The sequence below is a fragment of the Drosophila arizonae genome, chromosome 5 (assembly GCF_054131065.1).
Source record: "Drosophila arizonae isolate 15081-1271.41 chromosome 5, UAZ_ARI_1.0, whole genome shotgun sequence".
Classification (NCBI taxonomy): Eukaryota; Metazoa; Arthropoda; class Insecta; order Diptera; family Drosophilidae; genus Drosophila; species Drosophila arizonae.
This window is the reverse complement of record NC_142925.1, coordinates 21,745,749-21,770,288: the sequence shown is the minus strand read 5'-3', so window position 1 is coordinate 21,770,288 and position 24,540 is coordinate 21,745,749. Positions and strand designations below refer to the sequence as shown.

The following is a 24,540-nucleotide window of genomic DNA, read 5'->3' as shown; positions in this document are numbered from 1 at the left end:
GCCCGTGGCCCACTTCAATGACATTGCCTACAACAGCACCAAAGTTTTGGTCAAAGCAGCCACGCCCCCCAACCCCTCAGCGCCCATTCGCCGGCTCAATGATGAGTGCAAAACAAAAATTGAGAAATAAAATAAATAAATATGCCTGGGCGCAAAAACTTTTAAATTGAAAATGCGCTTTGAATATTTCAGCGCTTTGCAATTCGCAATTCGCAATTCGTAGTTCGCATTTCGCAGCACTTCCGGTCCGCCATCTTGTGCGCCATTGCACTTGGCTAACTGCTAACTGTACTTGTCCTCATCTTTCGCAAAAGGCGAAAATAATTTGAAATTTTAATTAAAAGTATTTTTGGCAAAACTTGCCCCGCCGCTCCCAGACAGTGGGTCTCCGCTCTCCACTGCCAGACGCAAATACGACAAAATCAAAAACATAGCAGAGAACAGAAGAGTGAAGCGCGAAGAGCGCAGAAGAAGAGAAGACTAATAAGAAATTGAAGGGAAATTCCACACAAAGAGGGACAAAACTATTTCCGGGCTGCCTTCACTTCACGCTCGGCATCTCGGCTTCAATATGAATATTGCCGCCAAAGGCAAGAATTGCGCACTTGAGCAAAATCCGGACATGTTGCTAGCTGCAACAACAGTTGTTCGCAATGCACAGGGTCTGTATGTGTGTCTATGAGTGTGTGTGTGTGTGTGTGTGTGAGAGTGGCTTTTAGTGTAGTGTAGTTTTGCATGCAGCTATCTTGATATACTCATTATCTGATGATATTTATTTTTCATTAAAAAGTACATTTTATTCAATTTATGCTTTGATTTAATAATAGATATTATTTGAAGCTACGAAAAATATCGAAAAATCAGAGTATTTCAAATGACTATAAAATAAATTAGTTTATTCCATTTATTCTCAGCAATGGCTATTCTATTAATAATATTATAAATCAAAGAAAAACATCACCTAAATTCAAGCTAAATTTCGTTTACTTTAAGCCAAAATATCATTAAAAAATGTTTCAGAATACCCACAATGAAATCGACTGAAAAAGCTTTTGGTGACAAATATAACTTTAGTTAAAACAATTAAAATGAAGTAAATTTTCTCAACACAGAATTGAAACGCGTTTCTCTAGACTTTAGAAATAAATTTAAAAAAAAAAAATAATAATAAGTAAAACTAATTCATTTGCCATTGTAACCGAAAAGTAATTGTGTAGAAAATAAAAATAAAATAATATGAAATATCAATACAGAATTACCAAATATATAATATATATTAGTATAATATATAATATGTAAATAATACATATAAATAATATATATAATATTATGTTCTTTACATATTCTGTTAAATTAAAAAAGAGATACAAAACATGTTGAATATATTTAATATATAAATGTTTATATTCGAACATATTTTATTTATATATATTTTTTTTTATTTTATTTATTTATTTTATTAATTTATTTATTTATTTATTTAATTTTTGCTAAACTGTCGCTTGCCGAAAAAAATCGTATTTTGTATAAATGTAAAATGAATTTGCACGTCGAATGTGATATGCAATGTCAGAGGTTTAAAACATTTGCATAACTAATTGTTTTGTAGGAAATACTAGTTTCTATTTATACTCATTCACGACAGTCGATTGCGTATATTGATTTTGCAAAGCTCTTACTTTTTTTTATAAACAATCTAGATTTTTTTTTTTTATCAATGTTCAACTGTCTTCTGTCTATTGTCGGGTCCTTCAAATATATTTGTACTCCAATGCAGGAGTACTTTAGTTTACTGGTCATCTCTCGTTATCCGTCTGAATGGACTCGATTTGATGAGTTTAATTTTGAGGTGGAACAATATCGTATATACCTTGCTGCTGTTAGCAATTATTAATATTACGTTATCCGCCAAGCTTCATTAGAAACAGCTACGCATTAGTGTTTTCAGCTTGACTCAATTGCCATATAAATACCTTAATAACGGAGCCAGGTCTGAATTTGTGTTGTGAGATCTGGATGTTCTGAAAGTTCCCGCAGTCTCAAAATAATGAATTTGAAATTATTTGCTGTTTTATTAGCGCTCCCAGCAGCTCTGGCTCGGGACAGCTCGGATAATTTCACATATGTTCCGGTGAGTATAATGCGAACGAAAAAAAAAAACAATTATGCCAAGAGCATTGTCGAACTTTTCTCAGATTGCTAAATACTTCGAGAAGGATATATCGAAAGAGTGCGTCGACTGTGTGCACAGAGTAGAAGTAAAAGAACGCTCAAGATTTTTGGTGCGTCAGAGGCGTCTCTATGAGACAATTTATTCAATCGAGTGGCTGAAAAAAACTCTTAAGGCAAAAAATGTGACCGTTCATGGTGATGACTCGCTGGACCCGTCCCATCTAACCATCTGCTACACTTTTAACCGTCCCAGTGCAAATGTAAACAATCCAGACCTTGATAAATTGAAAAGCTGCCGAGCTAATGTGGCTGCATTGAAAGAACAAAATGTGAATTTGCTTAACATTCTGGAAATGAATAATAAAACTGTCGCTGCCTACACGGCGGATCTCGGACAATGCCAAGGGAAAAGGCTCGATCTGGTGGAAGAATATTCGCTATACAAGGGTTTGCTCTTGGTTAACTCATCCAAAATCTTGCAGGAAACCGTTCATCTGGCGAATTCTGTCCAAGAGAAGATATTAGAATACAAACACTATCACGCAGATGCAAAATATGGAAGAGGCATACTATCCTCAGAAAATGAAGATAATGTGACTAACGCATCCGGTGAAAACATAACCAAATTTGCAATTCCTGAAAATTAATAAACGAGTGATTAAAAAATCTTTTCTTTTGGGTAATAAAAATATTATTAATATAATAACATCTATAAAATTATTTATTGAAAGAATTTCTAAATATTGCAGTCCTGGTATAGATTCTTGCAGACGGCATGCTGATTGAAATATGTATACTCGACTCCATTGCTTATCTCGTCGCCTTTGTGGGAGTGGCGAATGCGAATAACTAATGTTCAAGGAAATCGAACGGTTTTTGAACCGTGGACAGGAATTGCGCAGTCGACTAAGCTCTACAATGTCCTGACTAGGTTTCACTCTTTTTCTTTTGCCCTGCTGTAATTAAAGCAACGCAGTAGCTGTCGAAGCTAAAAGGCAGGAAGCCTTAAGGCAGTCACAGCTGGTGATGCAGACAGAGACGAAGGAGCTCGCCTTTGAGCACAAGTGGGAAAGAAAGAAAGAAACTTTATTAATAAAAGTTTTGCCTTTGGTATTTTACCCAAGTATCATTGAAAACTTTCATATATATAAAACGTTGGCAATTCTCTATGCCCGCACACACACATACACACACACACACTCGCACTACTTATATGGCGACGGCTGTTCACATATTCATGCATTAAACTGTGAGCTCGTTTTTATGCATGTGACAATATTTGCTGCACTCGTTTTTGTTGTTCTTTCTTGATTTTCAATTTTTTTTTTTTTTTTTTACTTTGCGTGTGGCAAAACATTCACATTATTTTTGCCTGCAGCCCATTGACAAAGAACGTTCCACTTTAGGCATAATTGGTTCAAGTATTAAAATAGCGAATTTTATTAAACTTGGCTCAGACATAACTGCATTCTTGTAAAATTTTATCCTAAAAGTGGAAGCATTTTGGTTGGATAGAAAGTACAAGAAGAAAGGATATTTATTCACGTATTTATTTATTTATTATTAGTTCGTTATTATTTATTTAGTTATTTACTTATTTATTTTTTTTTAATCATTTACGAATATATTTCTTTTATTTATCTATGTATATATTTATTTATTTAATTATTTATTTATTCATTTATTTTTTTATTTTATTTATATATTTATTTGTTTCTTTCTTTATTTATTTATGTATGTATGTATTTTTTTATTTATTTATTTATTTAATTTAAATTATTTTTTAAAATGATTTTTATTTATTGTAATATTATTTTATTATTATTATTATTATTATCATATTTTTTTTTTTTTTTTTTTTTTTTTTATGTATTAGATTTTTGATTTGTGTTGTGTTTGTTTATTCTAATCTATCTATTAAACAACTTTAACGCTTTTATATATACGTTTACATTTCTAACTATAGTAGTACCAATATATTATTATCATTTATTTATACAAGAGAGATGCACAAACGAATGGCAAAGAGTAGATTTCATTTCTGCTACAGATTTCTCATTATACAATGCTTATCCATCATGTCCCAATATTAATCGATTCTCTATACATCATACATTTATTCAATTGCTTTCTCTTAACACAATTTGCATGAATGTCTTTCTCTTTGTCAAAGAGTTATCCTCTACCCATTGACTCCATAATCTTACAGCCACACTCAGCTCAGGCTCAAGGCAAGCCAAAAAGGCCCGAGGTGTGTCGAAAGCATCTTTAGACCGCAAAAGCCGATGCTCCAGCAATGCCCGTTTTCCCTCAGTGATGACGATAAGTGGCCAAGGCAGCAAATGCCTCTCATCCTGGCCCAGGCTGGCACTACGAATGCCGTTAGGCTTTGAGCCACAGAGAGACAGATAGTGAGCGAGAGATGGGGAGAGGGCAAGATTGTAGTCGTGTTGTAGTTGTAGCAGCTCTCAAACTATTTGCACATTGAGTGCTTGCATATTAGCATGGAAAAGGGAATATCTAATGAGCTGCTGCGTACCGTCCATTAACAGGCAAAACGCATTTTCTCAAAGTTTAGTTCCATTAGGGTACACTCCGACTTCAGATTCTTCGGCGACTACTATTTTTCCTATTTACCAGACACTCACTTAGCTAGACAAACTAAAACAACTAATTAAAGTAAAGCAACAACAACAACAGCAGCAACTGCAGCATCAGCAGCAATTTCGTTGACCAGTTAGGCGGAAGTAATTGCTGTTGTAAGTGCCCAGGATACAGATACATGCAGAGAAATGCAGACACAGATACATTTGCCAAGCAATCAGTGCCAGCGACCACAGCTGGCGACTTCGCTTTGACACATGAATATGCAAATATGAGACAATCATCTCTCCCAGCTTCGCATCGCATCGCCTCGCATTGGTGTCCACCGTTTGCTACTTACTTCGATTCGCTGCGCTGCTGTTCATTAATTTGCAGGACTCTCTGAACTGAACATCGTTTCGGTCTTGGCTGACTTTGTTGCCTCTTAATTGATTGCAGCCATTTGGGCAAGCATCACCTGTTGCCCTGTGTCCCCTGTCCTCTGGCCTCTGCATTTCATGGTGTGAATCTTTGCGCCCGTCTCTGCATTAATTAGTGCGAATATACTCTCCCTGAGAGCTACGCCATATTTGTTAATTAAAATTGAAAACAATGGAAATCTTGCCTAGCTCCAAGTAGACTTTCTGCTGATCTGATAATGTAACTCTCCAATATGTAGAAAATTCCAAGTTTTACATTCAACTTTCTCGTGCGATATTTAACTTAGAAACATTGTCAACAAAGAAAATTCTTAGCATTAATTTATAGGCCCCTGGATAATATTTTTTCTCTTCAAAAGTAAAGCTAAATAAAGCCTGCCTCAAGGCAACAATTTGTTTAGTCTGCTGTTGGAACCATAGAAATAATATAAATCTATATACTTTTGTCACATTTAAAATCTTTTTGGTAGGAGACTTTATGTTTAAATTATATTATATCCAATTCAATTAAGAAACTCGACCTAAAAATTCGGTCGTGAAATAAATAAATATGATACTATATTTCAATACTTTGTCAAAGCATATACTTTATATTATTAAGCGTAACAGATATATTAAATATTTTAAAAAAATTTTAAGAAAATAGAAAAATTTGTCCTTAAAATTATGGTAATTTATATATATTTTTTTCATATTTTTCAGCACTCAAACCTATTTTTTTAAATACCTAATATATACATTTTTATTTTTAATATTTTAAAAAATATATTTAGTATTTATACCTATTTTATATAAAAATATATATTAGAATATGTATATGTACTCAATACTAAAACAAAAAAAAAAAAAAAAAAAAAAAAAATAAATAAATAAATAAAATAGAATCCGGTTATAAGACTCCGCTTATATCTACGAAAATTCTGGTCCCAGACAAACTTTTATAGCGCCTTCCGGGTATAACGACGGTCCCTTGAGTGTCGCTATAACCGGATTCTACATATATTGTTATATAGTATATATATTAATTTATATTTAGTATTACCAGAAAAGAAGCCAAAAATATTGCGCATTGTATTCAGATTCTCTTGAAAATATTCATAAAATTATATGTCATGTATAAATCTGAGAGTCTTCTCTGTTATAATGAATTACTTAGTTTCAGCGGAACTGAATGTACACTATATACATAGATGACTTATCAGCTAAATTCAAATAAAGTTCTCAAAGCTTTTCGACTTTTATTTTGCTTTGTTTATTTACTAATATAAATTCTGCTTAAATACATATATGTTTGAATGAGAATATGCATTTCATACTGGTGCTGATATGGGCCTTATCATGAGCTGTACGAATTTGAGCGTTTCTTCGAAGCCATGCCATTGCTGCCAGATGATGCCTTTGCCGCGTGTACTGATGCTGAGCTGCCTTCTCTTAAAGTACTTGCCATTGGGATTGCTAAGTAAACAATAAATACTTCATCATTAACAGAGAGGAAGAGAGAGAGAGAGAGAGAGAGAGAGAGTGAGGGAGAAAGACCTACCAGAAAGCCGAGCAGGAGGCGTACCACCAGGCGCTGTGGTATCTGCGGGCGCAGTTGCCCCCCAGCCAGGTGTCGTTGTCCTTGTCGGCCGTGGAAAACCTCTGCAGGACATTCAGGGCCATCGAGTTGCCAGCGGTGCCCTCGTACTCGCCCAAGGACTTGAGCTGGTAGAAACTCTCCTCGCTGCCAACGCTGAAGTTATCGTAATGCGCATAGCGCACCTCGCCCTCAAAGTCCTCCAGGTAGACGAAGAGCTCGAAGCGGCGCAGGGCCGTCAGTCGATGCAGCTTTTCCAGTCCGATGAAGAACTCGCCACTGAGCGAGCCGAAGCCAGCTCGGTACTCGGTCCAGTTGCGATAGAAGTCAACGCTGCCATCCATGCGCCGCTGAATGACCAGCCAGCCGGAGCCGGCAAAGCGCGCATCGCACGGCACATAGAAGGGGTCCTGCCCCGGCAGCCTGATCCTGTAGATGCCCGTGGCACTGCCAAAGGGCAGACAGCTCTGCGGCAAGTACTCCTCCAGCTCCGAGTCGTAAGCCCTCAGCTTGAGCTGTGCTGCTCGCAGATTCAGCAAGTTCTCTTTGCTCTGTGCGCGTAGCTCCAGAATTTCTTTGTCTTTCTCTTTCAGCTGCAACTGCAACTCCGAGACTTGAGTCTGTTCCTCCCCGCCCCCAGCTAAACTGATCCTGCAGCTAGTCAAATTCTGCAGCAGTATAGCTGAATGATCCTCACTCTCCTTGAGCCGCTCTGCCGCTGCCTTTGCCTTTGCCTCGCAGGCACTCAGCCAGCTCTTCTGCTCGCTGATGTAGGAGTCGCACGGCGCCTCAATCTGATCTGTGCTTCCATTTCTCACAGAGTTCCATTTGGCTTCCAGCTGCTGCAGCTCTTCATTGTTTAGCTCTATCAGCTCTTCCAGCTGATCTATTCTCACCTTGACTTCATTTCTCTCCGCGACAGCGGCTCCGCTGCTCACCACAATACACAGCCAAATATAGTATTTAAATATAGAATAATATGTGCTCATTGTGCGTATGTGTCACAAACTGAAACTCTAAGCTCATATTTTCATAGAAATCGCATTCGTATTTGGCGCAGCCTAAGAGAATTTCAATAACATTAAGCGCTATCAGCTGAATACACTGAGCAAAACTATTAGGTTCATGAGAGAACACAATACAAATAAATACTTTAATAAAAATTATTTGCATACAATACATAATATATAAGTAAATAAATATTTTTGAGGTCACAGAATATTTCAATCAAACTATTTTAATTTAAGTATTTTTTCCATTCATTGCACATTTGTTTTTAGCAACATTTTTATTATAATCCAAGTTCTTATACGGGTTCTTTGAAGTCTTTGAAAGATGCCCTTATTGGCATAACCATACTCCAAGTCCGCCTCGGTATAAAAGCCATTCAAATTGCTGAAAGTAATTAATATATATATTGTTAGTATATGATACTTAAATAATAAATAAGGTCATGCATATTAATAAATAGTAAATAATTTAGAATTTATGTATGATAAATTAAATTTAATAATGAACTTGAAACGAATATTATGATCAAGATTAACTCCAAAATATTTCCTCAAGTAGACAAATAAATGCAAAGTTTATCTATATATGTCTATGTATGTTTGTAAATATACAATATATTGCTCCAGTTGGCATACTGTAGTCGCAATGGTCATACCACCAGGCGCCATTCCGGAGCTCAGCGCAGTTGTTGAGCTCATCTGCATCGTTGTCTCGATCGAAGGTGGTGAACTTTTGGCCCCTGCTCAGGCGCATCGCATCCCTGATGCTTTCCGAGCAATAGCAGGGCATACGCCTCATGCTCGGAGCCTATTTTGAGGTCATCGAAACTGGCGTATCTCGTATTGTTGCTAAAGTCCTCCAACCAGACGTACAGCTGCTGGGGCGTGTCCTTAGTCATGTGATGCTGTCACTCCAGCCCAATGAAGAACTCGCCGGTGGCATTGCCGAATCCCCTCTTGTACTCGTCCCAGCTGCGATAGAAGTCCACCTCGCCGTTGTCCAGCCATTGCCGGTCAGTTGGCTATTGCAGAGGACTTGGAAGGGCTCCGGCACGCCATTCACCCGGATCACGTGCGCAGTGTTGGAGGCTCCAAATGCGAAGCAGCTCGATACCTGGCAGCAGCTGCCGTAGCCCTCGATGATTTCATTCAAGTTCTTGATACTCTCGTTCCCCGCACTGAGCTGCGCCTTCAGCTCGTCATTCCGCTTGCTCAGTGCTTCTATGGCAGCACTGGATCTGACTAGTTCTGCCTGCAGCATGTTGATCGTATTCCGGACTTGGCCCAGCTCTTGTAGGTGCAGCACATTTGCCTGTTTCAGTTCCAGGACTGAGCTGTTCTGCTTGCTCACAAGCTCAAGGCGTCTATCGTTTTGTTTTGTTTGTCGACTTCAGCTTTCCTCTCGCTCAGCTCACTCTCCAGTAGCGCATTTCGACTGCTTATCGCTGCGATGGTTTCATTACTTTCCCGCAGCTTTGTTTGTTCCCTCTCCTTCGCTTCGCGCTCACAATTAAATAGCAAATCACTTCTGCTTATAATTGTGGCCGTGTGCTCGATAATTGTACTCTGCAAATGTGTATTGTTGAACTGCAGATTTCGGACCAGCTTGGCGTAGATATTTATGGCCTGCCTTTGATCCTGAATTATCTTTTTAGCCACGCTCTGATATTGCATGAATTTATCTTGAATCGCTTCATATTTTCCCAAACCTGAGCTGGACTGCTGGGTTTCCGCTCTTGCTCTCGACCGACCAGAGCTGGCCACAACTAACAGCGCGAATATAGCAAACACACAAATTTCACTCCGCATCTCACTCGGCCTGTTCGTCAACTTGTTTTCGCATTTCGTGAAACATTAAAAAAATGGCTTGTGATATTTGCAAGCTCATAATTTATACAGTATATATACTTAGTAATCCAGATGATCTGACATTTCTCCCAAAATTACTGTACTAAATGAATATAGTATAATTTCAAAATAAATAAAACATTTATTTAGTGGTGATTAAATCCAAGTTTCTACTCTATTCAGCAGTTGTAAGGCTTGTCTTGGAATTTGAGTTTGTTCCGCGTAGGAAGGCTTTACTGTGGCTTATCTGAAACGTCTGTGAGTTCTCTGCATAAAGTATTTACGCTATACGATTTGTTCTGAATTACCAGCTTTGTATATATAAATATATATGCATGTACGTATTCTGATAAGCTCTGTGAGTTTAATACACATATATGCTCCAAGTGCATATTTAATATATGTTATATAGTATGTATATAAAATAGTACAAAATGTATGCAAAAGCTTTGCTTGCTGTTTGTATAGTAAATTAAAAAATTGAATAAAATCTTTTCATATTGAAGCTTTTAATACGCTGAAGCCATTGAAATCAGAATATAAATGACAGACCAAATAAAGTATATATATATTTTATAACAGGACGTTGAGCCGAATCAATTTAGCTATATGTCCGTTAATGACAGATGACGTACCATAATTATTTGGGGAAAATATACAAATAATTACTTACTGCAGTTATAATGATATACTGATATATAACAGTATATATCAATTATCTTTTCCCCAAATAATCATGTTATGTCATATGTCATATTAGTAAATAAATAATTAAGTAGAAAAGGCCTAATACAAAATTCTCAGTCAAAGCTCTTTAAAAATCTGTAGTTTAGTTTTTTTTTATATTTTTTTTTATTATTATTAAATTTAAGAGTACAGGACACATTGTCCTTTTCTACTTAAATATAATTATATTTTTATAATATGGAAATTGATTCTTTAGAGTTTAACATACATATGGGCAAAAATTGATATAAAACCCCCATAGAAATAGCTTAACTTGACTTAAAACTCGAATATATATCTTTTATTTACAGTGAAACAAATGAAAATAAGTGAAATTAAATCCAGATCCATTTAAGTGTCAACCCTTTTTCACATGGGATCTCTTTAATCATATTTCTTGTAATTCAGTTTAATGTCTTTTCAATTTGGATGTGCTTGACGCTTTAAGAGCTGCGGCGCGAGCGACGCCCGCATCAATTAAATGGTTATATTTTATTAAAAGTCTCAAACAAAAGACGCAATCGCATTGCCATGGCAAATAGATGGTGCAACTGAGCGTATACGCAACGTGCAACAGTACGCGAGCCATTGGAGTGTGGGCGTGGCAGGCAGGCGTCCTTTGGGAGTTGCCATAACGCTGACGCAGCAGCCCCGCAGCCAAGTCGAGACGCCGCGACGCCTGCACTTCACAGACAAGTGCTGTGGATGGGGCGTGGCGTGGCGTGGCGGGGCGTGGCGGGGCGCGGCAGAAGAGGAGCTATGAAGGGGCGCCTAGACAACGCTGTTATTTATTCCGGATTTGTCTACCTTTTTTATTTATGTTTGGCAGACGCCAATTTTCATGGCGGCGACGGCGGCTGAACGGCTTTGGCTTTGGCTTTGGCTTTGGCTCTGGCTCTGGCTCTGACTCTGGCTATCCAAAGGATGCAGCTGTGTGCAGGTGTGCAGGTGTACAGGTGTACAGGGGTTGACCACGTGATTCTGTGCGCCAGCCAAGTGGAAAATAAAAGAAATGCCAAGCAGCAGCCGACACGTTGTAAGCTCACCTTTGATTGTCTTAGCCCGGTCAGACTTGGCCAAGTAATGAAAGCTGCCCTCAGTTAAGGGTTGAGTTTGAGGAGAGACAAAGAGAAAGAGAGAGAAAGAGAGAGATGGAGTCGTTGGCTGTGCTGTAAATATTTTAGCTGCGAAAATTCTTTTGGTTTCTGCCTTTGTCTTCTCCCGCTCGAATTATAACGTTACAATCTTAAATTGTTTGTCATTGGGCTAGCCTGCGCTTAAAGCCAACTATTCTTGATTAAAAAACTTTTCGGCCAGCCAAAGCAAAACAAATTCAATAAGCGGCAGCTAGCAAAAATCAATAACATAAGCCGACAGCTGCCTCCATCGAAGTGGCGCGAACTAAGTAATCTAAGCCACAAAGCACAGCCGCAGAATGCGTGCGGGTGGGCGGTGGGAGGGGTGGCATGGCATCTGTGGCGGATGGAGAGGGGCACATAAATTCAAGATGTGGCCATAAGATTTATGACGATTGCGAACGTGGAATTTCGACAGAGTCCGCATAGACAAAAGTGGCCAAAAGAAAATGCCGCAACATTTGTGCGCGCCTCTGGCCTTTGAACTTCTTTGCGAGGGCGGCAGCGTGCTGGGCGTGGCCGGACAACAATTTACAGTAGGCATATAAAATGTGCATAAAAATTGAAACGGCTGGCGGGCGCACACAGCGTATACTTTACGCATTTTAAGTTTCAATTTCACAGCCGAATTTATGGGCATAAAAATGGCGGCATGGCCGTTTTATGGCCACTTCCGCTGACCAAGAAGCACCAAGGCAGCCGAAGCCCCTAAGTGATTTCTAACATAAAACGCATTAGAGTCAGACGTCAGACATCGGACATCGGACATCGGCCATCAGACATCAGACGTCAGACATTAGGAGTCAGACAAATATGATAAATTCCCTCTATATGTAGACGACTGAATGGCTTCAAATCGAAATTTGTCGCGCTTTTATTTACTACTCCGCCACTTGATGACGGATGCTGATGCTGAGTGATGCAAAATGCTTTCTTCCATGTCATCGGCTCCCCACGCCCCTCTCATGCCCTGCGCAACGAACTGTCAAAGTCGTTCGGGCCACGGTCTCATAATCCGGCTTATTATGCAAAGTAAATGCCCGCCCCCCGCCAGACATCAGATAATCTTGCTGATATTTCATTGTCGTCGTCGTCGAGGCTTGTAAATGTGTTAACAGCCACGCCTACTCCCCGCAGCCCTGTCTTACACCAATTGCGAAATATTTCCGTTTCCGGTTTGTTGTTGTCGCCGTTGCACCCGGACCTCGACCCGTAGCCGCTTATAATGCCGGACAATTTGCTCAGATTTTTCTTTTACGATGTGGCTCGTCCATACATATTTTCTTTTTCTTATACATCCGCCACATATATGGAAAATCTCGAATTTATTATACCCTCGTCCGATTGTCTCGCGCGTAATTTTCCAATTTCCATAAACGGTTTCAATTTCGCCATTTCCTTCATCTCTTTTCTCTCTCTCCTCTCCGCTTGTGTTTTATCATCGTGTTGATGTGTCGGACGAAAGGGTTTCGCAATTCGGCAACGGGTTCCCTTACGGCTCATTAACATATTAAATGGTTCCTTAAAGCTGATGGAGTATCAAATTATACGACTGTAGCCAAGACTATGCTGCATTATGGACACGTTACACTCCATTTCTATTACGAGTCCCAGTCACTGGGGCGACAGCCTCTCGACGGTCTTTAACATTTCTCTATTTCAATTTGCATTTTTATTCATTTTGTTTGGATCTCGCATATTTCGCTGTTATAAAAAGTGAGATTGCGGCAATCGGAATGACTTAGGGAAAGTCATTGCAAATATAATTTGCAATGAAAATATTTTATTAAATTATGACAGCCATAAAATTGTGCTATAAACAAAGATATTCAGAGTGTGAAATAGTTATACGGATTGGCAATTTAATCGAAGACACAAATCTTAATGAAAATAGTCATAAAAAGAAAATTTTTTAAATCATTGCTCTTCTCTCTATTCGGTTTCTTATTATTTATTAAATATACTAAGTTCATTTTCCTCTCGATGTTTTGATTGTATCATACAATTTGAAGCCAAAAAGAGGAGCCCCCATCCATGTTATATAGCGCATCACGCCTCAAAGTCGCAGCTTATGACAAAAGTGCTTCAGAGTTCTGAATCTCATTAAAGTGAACAATAAGCCGAACGAAAAGAAAAACATAAATCGATAATTATTTATATATTGTATTATTTATATCTGATTGTTCTCTCTTTAATCATGTATTCCATGCATATCAACTTATATGTGTGTATATGTTTATATAATACTTCATACGATATTTGCAAGGTCTTCTCAGAACCTTTATCTTTAGCATAATTTTTAGAGGTTGACGCGTATTTTGCTTGGCGAATACATACATACATATGTACATATGCTTCACATGCCAAAAATCTGATGACACAGCCGTCGCAGTTGATCGTCTGCTGTTCGTGCAAAGCATATTGAGCAGTTGCTTCTCTGTCCTTCTCTCTCTCTCTCTCTCTCTTTCTATCTCTTTCTATGCAACTAAATGACTTCATTATGTGTGCTCAGCCATGCAAATTCGCAACTGATTTTGTGCCCAAATCACATTGTTGAGTTGGAAAGGAACGTATGGAATAATGCAAAAGCCAAAAAGAAACGATTTAAAAACTCTAAAATTAAGCTATCATCAGGTTTTACAGCACCGTCCCTTTCTCCCTCTCGCCCTCTCTCTCTTTGTTTCGCTATAAGGTGGCAAGACATTCAAGCACAATATGTGTATAAAAAGTCAAAAAGAAATAAGTGCAATGCAATGTCATTAAAGTAGACAAGCAGACAGCGACGATTGCGGGGCATGAACGGCGTCTGACGATGACTATGACCAACATAAAATCACAACACACTCACACATAGAGAACGAAAAAGAGAGGGAGAGAGAGAGAGAGAGACATACGCACGCAACGGATAGAAAGACATACGCCGTAACACAATCCGTAACCCAACCCGTATTCCTGTCTGTGGTCGCTTATCGGACGTTCCCTCTTCGTATATGTTTGTGTGTGTGTGGCTCGTCTGGAACTGTGAGCTCTGTCCGGTGATTGTGTCCTCCGTGTGCGTTACGTAAAACTGTAATCTGTGCTTATAAAACGGCAAATGGCAAAACTCTGCAGAGGGTTTTTAATTGTCTGCGCCGGATGGCAGCCTTAAATGCCCTGCGACACAAGATGGACCCCGATGCACACATAGAGAAAAGACTTGTCTGGATTTCAGCAGGGACAGAAATATTTAATTAAAATTTAAAAAATGAAAAAAGAAAATAATGTAGACAGAAAAAATTTATAAAATAAATTATTATGAAATTAAATTTGGTAAGAAATAATTATTTAGATCAATTTATTTCAGTTAAAATTATACAAATACTTCGTTTCAATTTGAATGATTCCTTCAAAAAAAGTTGTTTATAATATATATAATATTTTTTCATTTGTAGAACAAATTTACTCAACAGAAAAAAAAAATACTAAATTACTAAAAACTAAATGTAGTCAAATTAAAATAAATATAAACTGCTTAATATAATTATAAAACTAAATTAAATAATAAGTTGGCATTGTTTTATTTATAGAAAATGTATATAAATTTATGCAGCCAAATTTACCATATTTAAACAAATAAAAAAAAAATTGTAATATAAATGAAAATAACTTATAAATTAAGATGATTATAAAATATATTAATTATTAATTAAATGTATAATACATATAAATATTATAAAATAATTATATATCTTATTATAGATATTTAACATTTGAGCTATAAACGCTTTTCCTATAAACTGTATTTATTTTTATAAAAGGATAGGATAGGATTAAATAGATATTCATACTACAAAAATACTCATTCGCATTTTTTTTACTACAATTTACAATAAACTATTTATTATGCTCAGTGTACATACGTCCGATATGAAACGACTTGGTTGAGTATATGCCCCGAACAAGCGCTTTGAGATTTTTTAATTAAAATCCCTTCATAATATTATGTTAATGTGTGCCAGCCACCTGAAAGACTACCCAGCCCTGTCAGACCGTGTCATTTTATTTCAGCTGAAATCAGCGCGAGGCGAACTAATTTCTGGCTGAGATTGAAGTGCCAGCTAGAAAGTTATAAAAAGTAATTGTTGGCACCCGTTGATTTTTATATTTTTGCCCATCTCTCTCGACCTCTTCCTCTATGGCCCGCCCTCTCTGCATCCGCGCCTCGACCCCCGTTGGCCAGAAATGCAAATTGAGTGCGCTATCAGCAACCGTCATGGCAACCGGTCTACCCTTGCCCCATGCGAAGCCGTTACCTTTGCTGCCCAGCCTCACCTGTTTTGGGTGTTTGTCTCCCTTTGGCCGTCGCTGCTGTCGTTCTGGCTGATGTCGGCAGATTTAGCGCACGTAGCATTTTTAATAATGCCGCCAATTGTCATATTTGCCCCAACGCAAATGGACTAGCCGTTTCGCAGATGGCCGCTCCCCGCCTCATATGGGTATTCCAGCTCTTTGCAGCAATTAGTTTCAGCAAATTTCCAACTATCTCACAATAAAAAGAAATGCTGCCACACAAAATAAACACAATGCTGATGAATTTGGCCCTGAAAGAGATAGCTGCAGTTACCGAGAAAGAGAGATGGACATATTTCCCATTATAAGTTTATATATGTGTAACCTTTACGAGAAGGTTTACACGATGAATACCAGAAATGGTTGGCAAAATAAATATAAGATTTTTGATTTTAATAATCTTAGTTCTTCTTCCTTTAAAGACTTAAATTATTAATGCTTTTTTTTTCTTTTCAATTAAAAAGAGAAGAAAAATACATTTAAAGATATTCAACAAAAATACTAAACCATATAGAAACTAAATCCAAAGTATTTTAATTTATTTATTAATATTTTTATTGAAATATACTAAATGCGAATGAGTAAAGCATGAATGTGAGCTAATTCATTTTTATTTCGATTAAATTTCTATTAAAAAATATACAATATATTGACAAAAATCATATAAAATATATTGAATTAATATTATCTGGGTATTATATTAATTATATTCGTTTTATTTTTAATATATAATTTTAAATTAAATTACACACATATACATATTTTAATATATAGTTATACAAAAATATAAACAAATTGTCAGTTGGAAAATAATACTATTCTTTTTTTTTTTTTTTTTTAATTATATTACGGGTCGATTCATAAATAAATATTAAATGAATTAAAATAAATTTAAAAAAGAAAACTACTTTAATTGAAAATATACTTAATTTATATATTGAAGATACCTATATAGAGTATGTAAAAATATGTTTATATAAATTCAGTCTAATAAAAACAAAGATTAATTGGGAGGATTAAACAAATTAATTCGTTTAATTCCTCATAATACACAAATATACATTTTGTAGAAACAAAACTTTAATTTCTTTACATTTGCTTATACTATATACAATGATATATTATCACAATAAGCCCACCCGTGTGAACCTGCGCTCTTCAGATCGCCTATCAGTCATAAAAAGCATCGTTTATTACCCCCGCTAGAGGCACGATATTGCTGTTGTCTCTTTTGCTGTTGTCTGTCGTATCAATTGTCAATTTTAATTGCTGGCAGTTGTCATAACTCGGTTGTTAACTTAACAACTGAACGAAAGAGAGAGAGAGGGAGACAGCAATGAGAGGTGCGTTGAATGGCGCCCAGAACGCACACTGAACGCTGCGCTGGCTGCTGACTTTCTTTATGGTGATGTAAAAGCGAAACTGGACAAAGACCATATTGGAGAGTCGCTGCGCTGGGCTGCTTAATATGCAGCGAGTGCCCATATTGAATCATCTGAGCGAAAATGCCGCGGGCGCACACTCTATTGCCGCTCAGCTCGCGGCTCGCGGTTCGCAGCTGATAAGTCACAGAGTCACGTAGATGATGAGGAGACAAAATCATGCATTAAATCGGCAGCGGGCTCCATTCATTTAATTGCGGCCGCTAAAGGTGTGCAGTTACACAGAATCCCCTCGCTCGCTCACCTGTTCGCAATTAGTCAAACGAATTTGTAGGAATTAAACAGAATGTGGCCGGCATTTAAAATGCAAAATGCGTGCGCTAAATTACGACGAATTCTGAACAAAAAGACCATAGATATACATGTACGTATGTGTGTATGTGTGTGTGTGTGTATATAGAAACAAGACTAGACGCATTTTTTAGCGTGCCCTGCGCTGCCTGGCCAACTCCCCGGGCGGCAAAAATGAATAAAGCAAAAGACTTTGTTGATGATGACTCGTTTTGGCTTAGTGCTCGCTCTCGCCTCGTCTCTGGCGTGTCTGCATTTGAATACTAATTGCATTTGGGCCATGTCGCCGTAGCTGTTGCCTAGTTGCCTTGCGGTAAATATGATAAACAACAAAGCGCGTCATTTTGACATTTGTCTGTTTGTCAGCGCCCACGTTGCAATTGCCACCAGGCCGACAGACTCCCACGACTGACAGACCCCGACCTGCCCGCCAGCCTGCCAGCCTGCCTGCCTCACTGCCTCATTGCCTCACTGGCTCTCTGACTGCCGGCTTCTCGTAATCGCAAATAGATATGCGACTCAGATAATGATCGGCTCAGCTGGCATGCCAAGCCACAGCTCCAACTCCAACTCCAGCTCCAGCTCCAGCTCCAACTGCAACTCCTGACTCTGGCGGTTGTCGCGCTTTGAACTTAAATGGGCTGCGCTGCCGCCGCCGTCGTCGTTGCTGCTGTTGCTGTTCCTGTTGCTGTTGTAGCTGTTGACATGCAGTCAGCAGGCAAATTTGCCATATGTTGGCAAAATGGCAAACTGCTTTTGCGCTGGCCTTTTCGGCTTTAGCCAAGTGTCAGGTTTTTTAACATTGCCTTGCCAGGACTTTGCTGCTCGCCATGCGAACAGGCTGACAATAAAACAATACAGACAAAGTCTTTTTCTTTCCTTTTCTTTATTTTTTTTCAATTCACCTACAAATTCCATTCCAATTCTTTTAATGCCATTTTGTGTGCTCGCCGGCTAAACACATCACAATTTCTCACATTTTCCATATTAATCATGCTGATTGTGTTGTATGAATTGAGTATATTGATTTCGTTTAGATATATGCTTTAAACTCGCTTATTCTTCTTTAGGACTGGATCTGCTTAATCTTGTAGATCAAACATCTTCAGAATACCGTAATTAAATTTATAAATTAAACTAGTTATATGTTGAAATTTGTTTCGTATAAATTAATTTTTATTAAGTTTTGTTTTTTTTTTTTTTTTTAAATATATTTATGTTGCCTTGCTATTTCTGATTAAAAAAAAAAAAAAAAAAAAAAAAAAAAAAATGCAACCTCTTGTTGTGAATATTAATAAAATAAAATAAAAAGTAATAAATAATATAAAATAATATAATATTTAAAGCTTCCCTTCCCTTTCCAAACTCGCACAAACTGAAATTTAGATCATTTTTATCACTTCAATTTGAGAGACAACAATTTGACCTTACCCAAGTTCACTCTGGAATAGTTCCCATGATTTTTGTATAAAACTCGCTTCTTGATTTCGAAATTGCAGCAAAGATGGAGCCAAGCATGCGAATGTACGCTGAATGAGGACCCATCAGCCGCAAGAGCGACAGCAATGAATAATAGCCCAGACGAAACAACAGCTTCGCACTTGTAATTAATTATACGGCCGGAATCGAAGGCACTGCGGAGGCACAGCTCACAGGAGCGAGCAACAAATATGTCTGGTAATTATCACTAAGACGCGCCGCGGCTGATTAAAAATGCGACGACGACGCCGACGCCGACGCCGCCGCCGCGGAGCTTCGACTTTGACTTGGAACTTGAACTTGGTCTTGAAGTGGGCCTGGTGATGTGCAGCGAGGCAGCAAGTTGAACGCCAACTTCAGCTCGATTTCTGACAGTTTTCGTACGGCTGACATGACAAGCTGCCAGTGCCGATGACGTTAAAAACTTGGCCTCCAAGCCGCTGCAGCTGGCAGTTGGCAACTGGCCGGCGGCTGCCCCCAACTGATTGACTGTCGAGACAGGCCGACTGCGAGACGGCATCTCTCGGGCTGCTGAAGCTGGGCCAGCTTGGCTTGAGTGGCGATTGAGCGTCGCACCACTGCCATGTTGCGAAGTGCCGACGGCGACTGGCCACTGACTCCTGTCTGCCGAACGCCGAACGCCCGACCGACCGACGCCCAACTCCTGATGTCCGACTCCCGACATCCTGTCTGCAGAGCCAAGTGTTGCATATAAATGAGGCGTGCCAAAGTTGACAACGATATTAACCTTGAGTGGACTTTTCAGCGGGCTATAAATTCTTTTCTTCACTTGTTGTGCGCGAAGGTCATTTAGCAGGCGGGAGAGCCTCGACTCGCTGAGCGAAGCTAATTGCTCACTGGATTAGCTGGATTAACTCTAAAGGGATTATCAGTCATTTGAGCTAATCGATCTGAGAATAGCTTTGTTGAAACTATCATCTGCAGCAATGCGATTATGTATGCGATATGTATCGATAAGTGAATAAACCATATCGATATGGCAGCTATAGTTCTTTGTCTTTCTATTTAAATTTAATTTGCGTGTATTATAGGAAGTAAAAGGTTTCTACCGCTCAAGCTTAAGCTCGTTGAATATATGAACTATTTATGCATCGATAAACATATTTTTCGATTGCAGCTTATCGATCATATTCTGATATACAAATATTAAATGTTAGCATTAGTGATTAGTGATATTACCACTGACCAGTGATATTACTTAGTAAGAGAGCTTCAGATTGCACACGATATTTATCGATATGTAACGATAAGTGAATATTGATAAACATTATATTAAAAATATCATTTAGAGAATATTTTAACTTGATATTTGAATCGATTCTTGGTCGAACTTTTGTTACTTATTAACTGATCAATTTTATCAATTATCGATACGTATTGATCACGACCAAGCTAAATTTAATTAGCCATTTTCCTTCTGAAATACAATCTATGAAGTTCGCTTAATTGACCGATTAAAGAATTTTTATTGCTTACATCAGACTTATCACAATTATACGAAGCTTAACCTCTCATTCATTGATAGTGCTCATTACCAACAAGACCAACCGAGCTGTTATAGATGTCAGGACTGAACCACTAACCAGAGTGAACTCAATCGGCGTTTAGGTAGGGGCATTTACCAAAACGTTCCTGAATCCTCATAAAGACATTAGCTGGGTCGGGCCACAGCTCACCTGAAACTGCATAACTTATTTTGTTCCCTTACTTCGCTGTCTTCGAAGGTCGCTGGTAGCTGAACGCCTCGTGTTTCCGGCAAGCAGAAGCTCACCAATACGCCCGACACCGAGAATAAACCAAATATCAACGGCGTTATCCAGGCACGGATGAGAGCCAGTTCACAGATGAGCGGCGCTATGAGACTGCCGCCGCGACCGACCATCGAGCAGAGACCCAAGCCGTTCGCACGGACGACAGTTGGAAATACCTCGCCGCCCCACAGATAGGCATTGGGGAAAGTGATGGAGGCGCCAAACAGTCCCAGGGTCGCGCACACCACCTGAATTTTCTCGTCGGCATGAGTGAGAAATGTCAACGCCAGCAGCCCGATCGCACTGATGGCATTGGTAATCATCATGGTGAGCTTGCGGCCCAGGTACTTGGTCATCACGACACAGAGCAGGGTGCCGGGGATGCCCAGGGCAGCAGCGATCAGATTATTTATGAAAATGTTGCCGCCCAGCTTGGAAATGTACTGGGCGGTGCCATAGTAGACCATGCACACCACCAGCCAAATGTTGGCCATGCAAATGGTCTTCAACCGCAAGTAGGGGTAGCGGAACAGATCGATGATGGTGCCCTTTTTCACTGGCGCCGAGGCCGACACTACCTTGTAGGCCGCCTCGATCTCGCCCCGAATCGTCTCGGTGATCACATTATTGTGCTTGGCGATCTTCTCCAAAATCTTGATCGATTTATCCAAGCGTCCCGTGATGAAGAGCCAGCGCGGCGACTCGGGCACCAGGCAGATATACAGGAAGAACACAACCGAGAAAATGGTCACACTGAACTGGAACCAGCGCCAGGTGCGTATGAAGTAGGCGAACACGGCAAGCGAGGCGTGGCCAATGTTGAACGGAATTTGATACAAAATGGCTACCAATTCACGTTTCTTGGGACCGATGATCTCCATGATGAGCACGAAGCTGCAGAAAGAGGCGAAGAAGTTATATGGGGGAACCCCGTATTTAGTTCAGATCGATCTCACCTTGTTGTCATTGTGCCGCCAGTGGCAAAGGCGACCAGAAAGCGAAAGATGCAATAGAACCAGAAATAGGGAGAGACGCAGACAATGAGACCCGTGCCAAGTTGCATGAAGCAACAGCCCAAAAATGCAGGTCGACGACCGCAGCTGCAATAGACGATATCCGTATGACATATAACTAATATATATATACACAAATTTTACCGATCCGATATCATGCCAAACACCATACTGCCAAACATAATGCCAACCATAACAATCGACTGCGAGAGACTGGCCAAGCTGCTCTTCTTACAGGTCAGATTCCATTCCGTCACGATTGTGGTTTTGAAGACGCTCGTGTCGAAGGAGCGATCCTTGCAGGCGGAGCTGCACGCATTCGTCACGTTCTCCGTCTTGCAGATGTGGGGCGTTGGCGCGGCCAGAAAGATGTGGGCCAGCGTGTGCCAGCCGGTGCCGAACTTGCAGAGGAAGATCAGCATGCAGTACCAGAACTGATAGACCTTGAAGTCGCCAATTTGCGAGATGATCGGATCAGCCGTCTTCTCCACGGGCTGCGGAGGACCCCTCTTACAGCACTCCCATTTCTTTTTGGGCTTCTCGTCCGCCATTATTGATTAATTAATTTGGATTAACTACAACACTAACACACAATTTAAAAAAAAGAAGTGTACAAAATATTACGAAAAAAAAAATCAAAAGAAAAGCCGGAACATGTCGTAAAACCTACAAACTTTTATTGAAGTGCTCCCATCTGTGCTCGGAGCTCGACTAACTGTCTTTGAATATTTTTCCAGTGTATGCTTGACCACTCCGAACTCCGCAACTACTTACATACTGAAAATTGGCTCAAAGTGCGAACTGGGCCCAAGTGGAGATCGCCGGATCGATTTCAGATGCCAACATCGAACCGGTTCCCGACTGGCACTCGGTTAGCGTGACAAACTTGGCCAAACTTTCGGACAGGCACTAGCACCTGAGTGCCTGCCTGCCTGCCAGCATCCCGGCTAAATTGGCATTTAGTAGTTCAGCTGAAATAAGGCCAAAAGGCAACAATGCCACACTTTTACCTCTACTCCAATCAGAGACACTAAACAAGTGAGAGACAGAGACAGAGAGAGGTTGACTCTGACGTTAATTGAAGGTGCGCCCGGGCCGCAGCTATTTGCCACAGATATCCGCCAGATGCAGCCATTGTCTGCAGCTAGATAAACGTGCCGCAAGATGGCTTAATTATCGACTAGGCCCAGGCCGCAATCGAGTGAAAGTTCGCCGCAACTGAGAGTGAGTCAGGCCCGAGATTTGTCGCTAGCGACAAGCAACAATCAACACTCGCAGCTCGCTCGCTCGCTGCTAGCGACTTGCAACTTGCAACCGTGCAGCAAGTTCCCACGACTATGCCAACCTGTCCACAGCCCAACAATAGAAACGGCAACAGCAACGGCAACAGCAACGGCAACAGCCGCAGCCACAGTGGCACAAAATGTCACAACAATTGAAAATAAATTATATGCAAATTGGATAGCCAATCAATGCAACACACACACACACACACACTCACACAAATACATGATAAACCCGCCAATTGTCGCATAAATGTGTCACATTGGCACCCACTAAGATGCCCAAAGCGGGCCCACTTCAGATTCCTGCCTCTCGATCTGGTTGCCTAAGAGCTGTCAACATGCGATCGAGATTAGCATAAGCAAATAACTTGGGCGATTACATAACACTAGGAGTATTTTGGAATCGAAGCTCAACGGCTAAGCGAAACTCTACTTCTTATAATATAATAAAATACTATATAAAGTATAAATATATAATACACTATTAGATTAAATCGTGCCATACGGTATTTCTTAAAGAGATTTACATATATACATACATATATTTATTTAATGTACATAAATCTTATATATTTATAATTTGATTTTCTCATGCGCTAAGTATTTATACTCAAAAAAAAATAAATAAATAAATAAATAAATAAAAATAAATAAATAAATAAAAAATAAAATAAAATAAAATAAATAAAATAAAATAAAATTTATATACATAAATTATATATATATATATAAAATATATAATAACATTATATAAATTATATAAATTGAAATGTTTAAGATTTTCTATGTAAACATTGTGAAGGACATTATTTATGTGATCTGAACAGTTGTGATTGTCTCACTTTCGTTTTCTCTTTTTAATTTTGTATAGAAAAACAGCTTTAAATACTCGAGCTCTCTGTTCCATATTCAACGATATATCAGAAATTCTATCTATAAATAGAGAATTTTTTGTAAATATTGGAGTTTTGTTAGATTTTGGACTGGGGCAATTCGAATTGCTAACACAAAATGTATATTTCAAATAAATATAAGTTTATTCATAGCTAAAAAAAATACCTTAAACTTTTTGTTTTTAAGGTAAATTCCGAAATTTTTATTTCAGTATAATAAATAATCCTATACAATAAATAATCCTTGACTTGCATTGAGAACAACGTGTAATTAATAGAGATTTTGTGCTAAGGCAAAAAGCCACAGCCTGAAGAGCCTATCGAAATAGCATATTACCACCGTTTCAGGGCCGCCCTCTCTAAGGCCCCCTCCCCTGGCTGAAGCCGTGCCAAGTGTGACCGCAAAGCTAAAGCAATTAAAAGGAATGCAAAAGGCTTACATTTGTTGTGCGCTCTCTCTCTCTCTCTCTCACTCTCTCTCTCTCTCTCTCTCTCTCTCTCTCGCTCTCGGCCAAGTGGCAGGTTTAAGCGGCTTTTGAGCTGC

General features: G+C 39.1%; 4 protein-coding genes across 5 annotated transcripts; 1 reads left to right on the top strand and 3 right to left on the bottom strand.

Moving 5' to 3' along the window:
• The first annotated feature begins 1,971 nt into the window (after positions 1–1,971).
• LOC108615224 (uncharacterized) lies at positions 1,972–2,889 on the top strand. Its single transcript, XM_018009570.2, has 2 exons — positions 1,972–2,131; positions 2,196–2,889. Exons 1-2 carry the CDS (start codon positions 2,048–2,050, stop codon positions 2,817–2,819), a joined length of 708 nt encoding a protein of 235 aa, XP_017865059.1. The 5' UTR covers positions 1,972–2,047; the 3' UTR covers positions 2,820–2,889.
• Positions 2,890–6,413: 3,524 nt separating this feature from the next.
• On the bottom strand, positions 6,414–7,760 carry LOC108615096 (ficolin-1-like). Of its 2 annotated transcripts, none has more exons than XM_089470455.1 (2): positions 6,736–7,760; positions 6,414–6,668 (listed from the first exon to the last, which is right to left on the bottom strand). In XM_089470455.1, exons 1-2 carry the CDS (start codon positions 7,758–7,760, stop codon positions 6,506–6,508), a joined length of 1,188 nt encoding a protein of 395 aa, XP_089326581.1. In that variant the 3' UTR covers positions 6,414–6,505. The 2 variants fall into 2 exon arrangements, with proteins under 2 accessions (XP_089326581.1, XP_089326582.1); XM_089470456.1 differs by having other exon boundaries at positions 6,414–6,650.
• Positions 7,761–7,893: 133 nt separating this feature from the next.
• LOC108615025 (uncharacterized) lies at positions 7,894–9,908 on the bottom strand. The gene is made up of 4 exons (XM_089470043.1): positions 8,700–9,908; positions 8,646–8,656; positions 8,438–8,589; positions 7,894–8,166 (listed from the first exon to the last, which is right to left on the bottom strand). The coding sequence occupies exons 1-4, from the start codon at positions 9,040–9,042 to the stop codon at positions 8,031–8,033; spliced, it is 642 nt and encodes a 213-aa protein (XP_089326169.1). The 5' UTR covers positions 9,043–9,908; the 3' UTR covers positions 7,894–8,030.
• Positions 9,909–20,495: 10,587 nt separating this feature from the next.
• Positions 20,496–22,544, bottom strand: LOC108617559 (organic cation transporter protein). The gene is made up of 3 exons (XM_089470691.1): positions 21,962–22,544; positions 21,761–21,904; positions 20,496–21,698 (listed from the first exon to the last, which is right to left on the bottom strand). The coding sequence occupies exons 1-3, from the start codon at positions 22,366–22,368 to the stop codon at positions 20,726–20,728; spliced, it is 1,524 nt and encodes a 507-aa protein (XP_089326817.1). The 5' UTR covers positions 22,369–22,544; the 3' UTR covers positions 20,496–20,725.
• Positions 22,545–24,540: the final 1,996 nt, after the last annotated feature.